This window comes from Mobula birostris, chromosome 1 (genome assembly GCF_030028105.1).
Source record: "Mobula birostris isolate sMobBir1 chromosome 1, sMobBir1.hap1, whole genome shotgun sequence".
NCBI classification, from domain to species: Eukaryota; Metazoa; Chordata; class Chondrichthyes; order Myliobatiformes; family Myliobatidae; genus Mobula; species Mobula birostris.
Window position 1 is genome coordinate 131,077,174 of NC_092370.1, and position 10,567 is coordinate 131,087,740.

Sequence of the window (10,567 nt, forward strand, 5' to 3'; positions counted from 1 at the left end):
ATGGGTTTGGCTTTGTTGCTGCGCAACATCCCAGTCAGCTGGATGGCCCAACATCACGTGTACTTTGTTGAAAAGTTCTTCTGGGCCAGCACCTTTGACCACAAGACAGTGGTCAGTGCAGAACGTTCTGCAGGCACTGCAGAAGGACTCAGTGGGGTGGTCTCCCAAGCAGACTGTCCAGCCCATCTGGCAGAATGCCTCATCGCCAGGTCTCACTAACAGCCTGGCTGGAGTGAGAGGGGCCCTCCCAGTCAGATCGTCCCTGGAGGATCATCCGCACAACCCATACCTGCGTGATGACTGTGGTGGGGAAGAGACGGTAGCTCACCTCTGTGGGTTGTGTTATTGTGGCTATTCTCAGGGAAGCACACGGAGGTGAACATCAAGTGCTGCCGGCGGGCCATCATCTTGCTGAAAGACGCTTTTTGGTCTGCCCGAATGTGGTTGGTCTGCCAGTACATCGAGATGTCGGTGGAGGAATGCTGTGGCCTGGTGGTACAGCCAAACTGCAGGAGTTGTGCTGAGAGATGCACTGAAACTTGGTGCAGCGACTGCAGAAGGACTCAGCGGGGAAGGACCACAGTATTATGGCTCTTTGCTCCCGGACAGGGCGAGGTTTATTGTCGTAGTGTACCACCCTTGAGTGGCAGCAGTGCTATTTGTGTGTGGGAATGTAACAGAACGGTGCTGAAAGCATCGACTGTGAATGTAAAGGATGAATGCAGTCGCGTAGCGGTTCGCACAACGCTTTACGCTACAGACGACACGGGTTCAATTCCCACCACTGAGTTTGTATGCTTTCTCCCTGTGACCGAGCGGGTTGCCTCCGCGTGCTCCGGTTTCCTCCCACAGTCCAAAGAAGGCTAACTGGTCATCGTAAACTGTCCCATGATGAGATTAGGATTAAATCGGGGGATTGCTGGGTGGCACAGCTCGAAGGGCCTATTCCCTGCTGTATTTCAATAAATAAATTAATAACTTCCGATATTCGCTTTGAGAGAAATGCAGGTTCCAACCAGAAACAACAACAATTCCGTCCCCTCACAGTTTCAGCTCCACTTCACACACCGCTCCTCTGTGAGTTTGGTAGTTGTCCCTCCCCCTCCCCAGCCGAGCTATTATCACGTGGGCAAGGGCGGGATCTCTGACGTATGTGGGTGGGGCTTGAAAGTGTCAGTGAGGAATCGGGACCAATGGGTGGAGTCTGAGAGGGGGTGATTGGCAGCGGGAGTCGGCGTCCCAGGAGCGGAAATGATCGCGTAGTGAGCGGAAGTTGGTGTCGGCCGGCAGCGCAGTGGGTGTCTTGTCGCCGTGTAAGAAGAACGGAGCGGGGTGAGTTTTGGCGCCGGGGTTCCAGGCTTGGGATTGAGGGGCGGCTTTTCGGGGCTCATGCGGCGGTGCCGCTAAGAGCATGCTACATCCGTCAGCTTAATATCATGGTCCCTGTGGGTTCCGCATCCGCGCCGGTAACCTTGGAGCCTGCGGCCAGGGTCAGGGCGGCTAGAAGAGGAAGTAACGGCGGGGCCCGGAACTGAAGAGCTTTGGGGATTGACTGGGCAGGGAATAACCCTGGAGGTGGGGAACCACTATGTGGGAGAGTGGGGAGGGGGGCTGCCTCGGGTATTAACCTATTTCGCTGTTAATGTTACATTTATTCCGATTTTAAGGCCCGTGTTAAGGTTAGTTCTGTCTTCTTTTCCTCCAGGTAAACCATGTCTTCTGTGATTGCCAAGCCTGCCATGCGAGGCCTGCTGGCCAAACGCCTGCGATTTCATTTAGCTATAGCGGTTACTCTAGCTTTCTCCGTAGCTGGCGCCTTCAGGGTAATGCATTTTGATGGATCTGTTACTCTTTACCCCACACCCTTCTTACAGTAACCGACACTATAAAATAGCGGATGCGTCACATACAAAATTGAGATTATTGTCATATGCGTAGATGAAATGAATTACTTGCTGCAGCAGAGGAGCATAACGTCAGGTACATTCACAAAAAAATATAAGACATACACAATACAAAGAATGATACAGACTTAACTCCAACGGAAGCATCAGGAAATGAATGGGAACACAAAGTGCTGGAGGAGTTCAGCAGGTCAAGTCGCCTCAGAATAGAGTGATATCTCTTTGGAGCAGAAATGAGGAGCCATTTCTTTAGCCAGAGAATGATGAATCTGCAGAATTCACTGTCACAAAGGGCTGTGGAGGCCAGTTTTTGGGTATACTTAAAGCAAAGGTTGATAGGTTCTTGATTTATAAGGGTATCAAAGGTTATGGGGAGAATGGGCTTGAGATGGAAAATAAGTCAGCCGTGGTCAAATGGTGGAGCAGACTCGATGGGCTGGATGGCCTGGTTCTGCTCCTATGGGGAGGAATAAACCATTCATCAGGAATGGAGAGGAAAGGGGAAGACAGAATAAAAAAAACTTGAGGGTAGGAGGTTTATGAGCTAATGGGAACAGCTTTTTTTTGTCTGCCTTTTCTAAACCTGTCATAATCTTAAAGACTACTTGCTTTACAAAAGAAATAGCAGGAGGGGCTGTCAGATCCTGAAGCCTGCTCCACCATTTATTAATCTTATGGCAGATTATCCTTGGCTCCATTTTGCAGCACTATTCCCCATATCCTTGATTTTCTCATGCGTGGAAATCTGTTCATTGTATGAATATGATGACTGAGCCCCCACAGCCTGATGGTAGAGAATTCAAATTTCACTATCTAATGATCCAGTGTTTTTAATTGAAATATCCAAGTGCTGACTTGCTTAAGTTCACCAATTATTTTTTTCTCTAAAACACCATCTAGACCAGATGTTATGCTGACCAGTCTGCAGTTACTAGAAATGCCCTTAAAAATCTCTGGCACTTTTCCCACTTCTTGAGAGAAAACAAAAATGTGGGAAGAATTGGAAGGTGAGAGCATGTTCTGCCTTCTCTATGCTCACTTTCCTTCACATTCTGAGATGCAGTCCACTTGGTCCTTGTGATGTTTAGTCTTGGTTTAGCTAGCCTCTCCAGTACTGATAAAGGGTCTCTGCCCAAAACGTGACTCTTTATTCCTCTTCATGGATGCTCCCTTACCTGCAGAGTTCTTCCACCACTTTGTGTTTGTTGCTCAAGGTTTCCACTGTCTGCTGAATCTGTGAATGACATGCCTACTGTTAATTTTTACCTCAGTCCACTACCTCTACCCCTTCTTCTAATATTTTGCCAGCATCTTCCTTAACAAATACAATAAGGATTTACTGACTTTGTTCCAAGTAGCTCTTGCATTCTGTTCTTCAGGTACCAACCACATGTTTGTAAAAGATTCTTGTTTGTAATTGATTCACTGGGAAAAGATGAAGCTGTAGATGTGGTAACTTTAGACACCTTGATTGCATTTAAGAGTTTTAAGACTCTTCAAGTTATGAATTTTGATAAGGATGTTTTCAGTGGCAAGACTAATAACTGGATTAACTGATCAACATCAGTTAAGGAGACTGCAAGAAATATTCAAGCAAACTGAACTAAACAACAACATGTGCCGAAAGCAATTCAATAATCAAATAGCAACTAAAATTCTTGTGGAAAAAGGAATAATATAGTTCCACAAATATGTAGGTTCAGTGGGACAAATGATGTCAATCTTCTCTCAATTTCAAACTTTTGAGTTTGTATAAAATATTCTTGAAGGCATGAGTGTCTGTAATGTTGCTGTGCTGATTTCAGTAATGGTACAATAAAAGAAAAGGAGAACATTTTATCCTGTTAACAAATTTGGTATTACTGCTTTCCATAACCAATTAGTGACAACCCAAAATACTATTTGGTGAAGATGCTTCTGGTACATCCAATCTAATTTATGGCTTCATTTCAATTTTTTTTTTTGCTTGTATAATCTCTTCAAATTTGTATCTTAGAAAATCAGATAACTGGTCATGATGACAATTTTGTAAAAAAGCAAGGGAGAAGTTGTATTTATTTTAGAGATACAGTGCGGAACAGGCCCTTCTGGCTCACTGAGCTGCACCATCCAGCAACCCACCTACTTAACACTAGCCTGATCACAGATCACAGGACAATAGCCAGTGCGTCATTGGATGTGTGAAGTAACCAGAGCACCCAAAGAAACCTGTGCATTTGTGGAAGAACATAAACTCCTTCCAGAGCAGCGGAATTGAAATCTGGAGCACCCGGCGCTGTAATAGCATGCTAACCACTGTGCTACTGTGGCGCCAAGATGCATTAATCACTGCACTGGCTTTTGTGCTAAAAAAAACAATTCAACAATATGTGTACAGTGTCACTCTAAAATGTACTCAATGGCACTTTTTGGTACATATCAGCCTATCAATCATGTAGCATCAAGGCAATGCATACAGGTGTAACCCTCAGCCTCGGCCACACGTGTTTGTCTAGGGGAAGACAGCTTCTGGCCCTGCCAAGCTAAGAAATCTCGTTTGTGTGATGCGTTGACCAGTTACAAACCTGCACTGCAAAGATCAGACAGTACACCATATTCAGTTAAATGATTGAACTTTATAAATCTTAATCTGAATATAGGGTTAGTAAAGGAAATAAAAACAAAAAGGGCCCATTTTAAAGACAAAGCCAAAAGTGCACATTGGAAGCTCACTGATACGGCCATTCAGCAACCATTGACCTCCTCTGAGTGTCACTAAACTTCGGACCCTCACTCCCAGTCCACTCCGTCGGGTGGTCTACTAGCTCTCTCCACGCTTCCTCCCCCTCTCGCTGATGAAAGACCGTGAAAATCGCTCTTCCAGACCCACAAGAAAGAACAACATCCCTCATTAGATAATCTCACATTCCAAAGCCCCATTATCTCTAGTCATAACCCAGACATTGCTGCTACAGAGAAACCATTACATTAGCAGTGAAATATTATAGCGTGTTACACAAGCATGCAGACATGGTCACGGGGTTCAGACCAAACATCAGAATGGGGGGATAAAGTGAGCCAAGTGATGTTTCTGTGGAATGATTGTTGGTGCCAGAGGGTGTGGTGTGGGTATCTCAAACTGATTATCTGGAATTTTCACACTCAGTCTCGAGTTTACAGAGAATGGTGTGGAACAACAACATAAAAAAACAGTGAGCATCAGTTCTGTTGGCAAAAATGCCTGTTAATGAGAGGTCAGAGGAAAAGGGCCAGACTGGTTCAAGCTGACATGTAGGTAACAGTAACTCAGATAACTACACCTTACAACAGTGGTGTGCAAAAGAGCAGCTCTGAATGCACAAAATGTCAGAACTTGAAGTGGATCGGCTGCAGCAGCAGAAGACCACAAACACTCAGTGCTCACTTTAGAGGGCACAGGGAGTATCTAATAAAGTGGCCATTGTGTGTATATTCCTAAATCGGTAAAATGATAACAATGCAACCTTGTCCTGTTTTAAACCTTCAGCAATTAGTGGGAGAGCGGAGGAAGAAAGCATATGCTGACTTCTACAAGAAATACGACGCTATGCAGGAGTTTGAAGCTATGAGGGAAGCTGGAATATTTCAAAGTGTGCAACCAAAGAAATCAAAGTAAATTTTTGCAAAGGTAACATTTCCTGTAGGTTCACCTGCTTCAAAAGCTTTTGAAACAAATTTGCAAGTGGAGCATTTTTACTGCAGACATTTTTGGCTTTGATTTCTTGAGAGAATGGTGGAACAAGATTCAAGGTTAAACGGAAAAGGTTTAGGAACTTGGATTATATTTTAAATGTTGTTTGGTCTGTGGCATGTATCAGGAAGGTATGTTCAGAGATTTTCATAAGTCATTGAATGCAGTTTTTTGCTCCACGGCTTGTGATGAAGTAGAATGCAAGGAATGTGTTGTCACAATTCTGCCCTTAGCCAGTTTTAATGTCAAATTGCAGACAAGTTCTGAAATTTGAGTCCTTGAACTACATATGTATGAAGTGTAAGCAAAATGATTAATTGAAAGCAATAATAGCTATGGCGGGCCAATCGATATGGTCTGATATTAAAAAATACATCAAAATTGACAGAAAGCTGTAAATACTACTTTTGGTATGTCAGGAGAAAATTGGTGTCCCAATGAAGTATTTTCACCATTGCCAGCAAATGTTGGAAAAATAAGCTTTTTTGAATTGCAGAAAAGGGTTCGGGTAGAATGTCTGATACAGTGCCTATGCTTCATGCTTTATTGTTTTACATTGAATCACAGTGGGTTTAATTTGGTTTATTTTTGGACACATTACTTTTGTGTCAAAGTGAAAACAAATTTCTACAAATTGGTCTAAATTTATTACGATTATTAAACAAAATAATTGCATAATTACTCATCTCCTTCAAGTCGGTATTTAGTAGATGAGTCTTTGGCAGCAGTTACAGCCTTTGAGTCTATGTGGATAGGTCTCTATCAGCTTTGCACATCTGGACACTGCAACTTTTCCACATTTTTCTTTACAAAACTGCTCAAGCTCTGTCAGATTGCGTGGGGATCGTAAGTGAACAACCCTTTTCAAGTCCAGCTACAAATTCTGAATTGGATTGAGATCTGGACTCCAACTTGGTCATTCTGGGACATGATCTTTGTTGTTTCTAAGCCATTCCTGTGTAGCTTTGGCTTTATGTTTGGGGTCATTGTCTTGCTGGGAAACAAATCTTCTAAGTAGCAGTTCTCTTGCAGACTGCATCAGGTTTTCTTCCAGGATTTCCCTGTATTTTGCTGCATTCATTTTACTCTCTACCTTCTCAAGCCTTCCAGGGCCTGCTGCACTGAAGCATCTCCACAGCATGGTGCAGCCACTGTTACGCTTCACGGTAGGGATTGTGTATTTTTCATGTATTGTGCTTGGTCTGATGGCCAAAAAGCTCAATTTTGGTTTCATCAGACCATAGAACCTTCTTCCAGCTGACTTCAGAGTCTCCCACAGGCCTTCTGGCAAACTCTAGCCGAGTTTTCAAGCGAGTTTTTTTTTCTACAGTGGCTCTCTCATTGCCAGTCTCCCATAAAACTGTGACTGGTGGGCACTCAGACAACAGTTGTTGTATGCATAGTGTCTTCCATCTCAGCCACTGAAACTTGCAACTCCTCCAGAGTTATCATAGGTCCCTTAGTGGCCTCCCTTACTTGTCCCCTTCTTTCACAGTCACTCAGTTTTTGAAGACAGCCTGGTCTAAGTAGATTTACAGCTCTGCCATTTTCTTTTTATTTCTTGATGTTGACTTAACTGTACCCCAAGGGATATTTAGTGACTTGGAAATTTTCTTATATCCATTTCCTGACTTGTGCTTTTCAATAACCTTTTTGCGGAGTTGCTTGGAGTGTTCTTCAGTCTTCATGGTGTAGTTTTTGCCAGGATACTGACTCATCAGCAGTTGGACTTTGTACCTACAGGTGTATTTTTACTACAAACAATTGAAACACCTTGCCTGTACACAGGTGATCTCCATTTAACTAATTATGTGACTTCTAAAACCAATTGGCTGCACTAGTGATGATTTAGTTTGTCATATTAAAGGTGGTGAATACTTATGCAATCATTTTGAGTTTAATATTTGTAATTTAGATCACTTTGTAGATGTCTGTTTTCACTTTGACACTGATCAACAGAAAAACACTTTCTTGTCAAAAAAGCAAATTAAATCCACTGTGATTCAATGTTGTAAAACAATAAGACATGAAAACTTGGGGTAAATGCTTTTTATGGGCAATGTAGCTGATTGTAGGCAAATTGTTGCTTGTTGGGATTGGTTTTGTTTTGCTAGAATTGGTTTGGCACAGGGCACCAGGGACATGGGGTAAGCAATATCGCACTGGCATTGCAGCCAACTGTCAAACAGTCTGACTGAAAAATTCAGTGCCAGGTCTGAATAGGGTGCAATTTTGAAAAGGTGAAGTCAACATAAAGTCAAAAGCAGAAAGGATTGTTTTTTTTAAATTCTGGAACTGTTCACCAAAACATCAGCATTTCTATTACAAGTATACCCATACCACTTCAAGTAGTGATTCAGCAGAATCTTGAGGACAATGAGCTGTGACTATTAAATGATGTCATCACTGATGCTCACATCTCAAATTAAACATATTGAGGAAAAAAGTTAAACTTTTTGAAAAATAAAGCTTAGCATGAGGGAATGTCATATTAGTAATATGTGGAGTTGCTGAGCTATAAAAAGGATGAAAAATACCATAAGACATAAGAGGAGAATTAGTCCATCAAGTCTGTTCTGCCTTTCCATCATGGTTGATTTATTATCCCTCTCAAACCCATTGGTCTACCTTCTCCCTGTAGCTTTTGACACCCTTGCCAATCAAGGACCTATCAGCCTCTGCTTTAAATACTTGTCTTCCCCAGCTGTCTGTTTCTACACCTTTCACTATTCATTGGGTTTCAATGAGATTCTCTTCCCCTTTCCCCCACCACTTGTAAACTCCAGTGAGTCCAGGCTCAGAGCCATCAAACACTCCTCATGCATTAACCCTTCCATTCCTGGGATCATTCTTGTGAAGCTGCTCTGGTGCCTCTCAAGTGCTAGCGCATCTATTCTTCGATAAGGGGCTCAAAACTGCTCACAATACTCCAAGTGCAGTCTGACCAATGCTTTATAAACCCTCAGCATTACACCCTTGTTTTTAGTCCTCTCATAATGAATACTGACATTTTATTTTGCTTCCTTACTACTGACTCCACCTGCACATTAACCTTTAGGGAATCCTGCACCAGATCTCCCAAGCCTGTTGCATATGTTTTCTGAATTTCCTACCCATTTAGAAAATAGTCTACCCCCTTACTCCTTCTACAGAAGTTACATTTGCAATTTTGCTTGTTTCCACGAGCATTCTAATGTATGTGTCTAATGAGCATTCTAATGTATCTAATCTAATTACACTAACCTAGATTGTTTTTGGTTGGAGATTAACATCAGAGCTCCTTTTACCTGGAGCACTGCCAATAGAACCAACTAAGAGTTCCCAAACCTCCTCTTTTTGGATATGGCTTGGTTTTCTGTGGATGTCTACTTTGTATCCACTGAGCAAGTGCAGGGGCTTATTACGTTATATGAGGAGCCATCATTCACAATGTTCTTTTTGTGATACTGAGCATGTGGTACATCTGACAACCTTTTCAATTACACATCCACTCATCCACTTGACCAGTGCTCCAGGATAGATTTTTCACTGCTGTAAGACATCATTTTTCTTAGCAGCTTTATTACCATACATCTGAAGGGCCATGTACGTATTTCCTTTTTGCATTTCCTTCTCCATAACATGTAAAGCATCCTCCAAACATAGCATGAGTTGGACATTTAAATAATAATTTGCTTTTTCTTTCTAAAGTGAATAATCTCACATTTTCTTACATTTTACTCCATTTTTCAGTTAATGGAAGTTATAAATATTTGAGTCCCTGGTATTGATCTTTAACGGTATCAAAGGTTTATGAGGAGAAGGTAGGGGAGTGGGTTAAGAGGGATAATAGCAGATGGAATAGATTCAATAGGCTGAATGGTCAAATACTCCTTGTGTCTTTTGATCTTTACAATAGAAGGGGCTAGTTCAAGCTAGAGTTGTCACTAGCTTTCAGTCACCTTTTTGGCATTGCAATATGATAAAGCAGCTGCAGCAGATATTTTTGTATTTTCAGTGTAATGTTAATGATAATTCACAAATTGATCAGTTGAGTAAGTTTTATGATTTGCAAGGAACAGTGAACTGTGCAGTGCTTCCCTTTATAGGTGACAAGATAGGGATTCAATTATTTGCTGCTACTAATTTCAAACTAAGTTTTGAGTTCAGAAACAAAGGTCATACTTGGATCACTAATTTATTAGAAAACATTGCTGCAAATTTTGTATTGATTTTCAGTAGTTAGTTTTTTCATTCTCAAATAGTTTGTTCTAAATTTAAAATATTGTACAGTTCAAGTTCATAAGAATAATTTAATTCTGCAATGAACAGCTTCCCTTTTGAGGTAGATGTTGATTTTGATGCCTCTAAAATTGTGCTAATATAAATTTTTTACTTTTTTTGAAACAGGCACTTTGACAAGGATTATCCTCTATTCACAGAGAAAAGACAATGAAGATACAATCTGTGTATTTTCCATACTTGAAGATGTATCAATAAAATGTATTAACTTCCTTGTTGACCCTTAAAACGGAGAATTTTCTTTGAGTCCAATAATTCATTGCATCTATCTTGGTAAAACTATTTATTGGGGTGGGGACAAAAATGTTAGTTTCATACAGTTCTGAGTATTGGTGATGACTGGTCTTTTTATAAGAAATGAATGCATGGGGAAAAACATTTGTGATCTAGAATGGATATTTGTACATCCACCAGTTAGGCAGGTCAGTTTTTAAAAGATCTAGACTTTTTCCCAGGGTGGAAATGGCTAATATGAGGGGCATAATTTTAAGTGATTGGAGAAAGGTATAGGGGAGATGTTAGTGACATTTTTTTCCTACAGTCTTTACACAGTGGTGGGTTTGTGGAACAGGCTATCAAGGCTGGTGGTGGAGGCAGATATACGAGGAACATTTAAGGGAGTCAGTTGGGCACATGGATAATTTAAAAAAACTGAAGGGCTATGTGGGAGGGA

At 41.6% G+C, this 10,567-nt stretch overlaps 1 protein-coding gene across 1 annotated transcript; it reads left to right on the forward strand.

The window, feature by feature from the left end:
• The first annotated feature begins 1,224 nt into the window (after positions 1-1,224).
• On the forward strand, positions 1,225-10,106 carry cox6c (cytochrome c oxidase subunit 6C). Its single transcript, XM_072262406.1, has 4 exons — positions 1,225-1,332; positions 1,706-1,823; positions 5,410-5,550; positions 10,003-10,106. The coding sequence occupies exons 2-3, from the start codon at positions 1,713-1,715 to the stop codon at positions 5,536-5,538; spliced, it is 240 nt and encodes a 79-aa protein (XP_072118507.1). The 5' UTR covers positions 1,225-1,332; positions 1,706-1,712; the 3' UTR covers positions 5,539-5,550; positions 10,003-10,106.
• Positions 10,107-10,567: the final 461 nt, after the last annotated feature.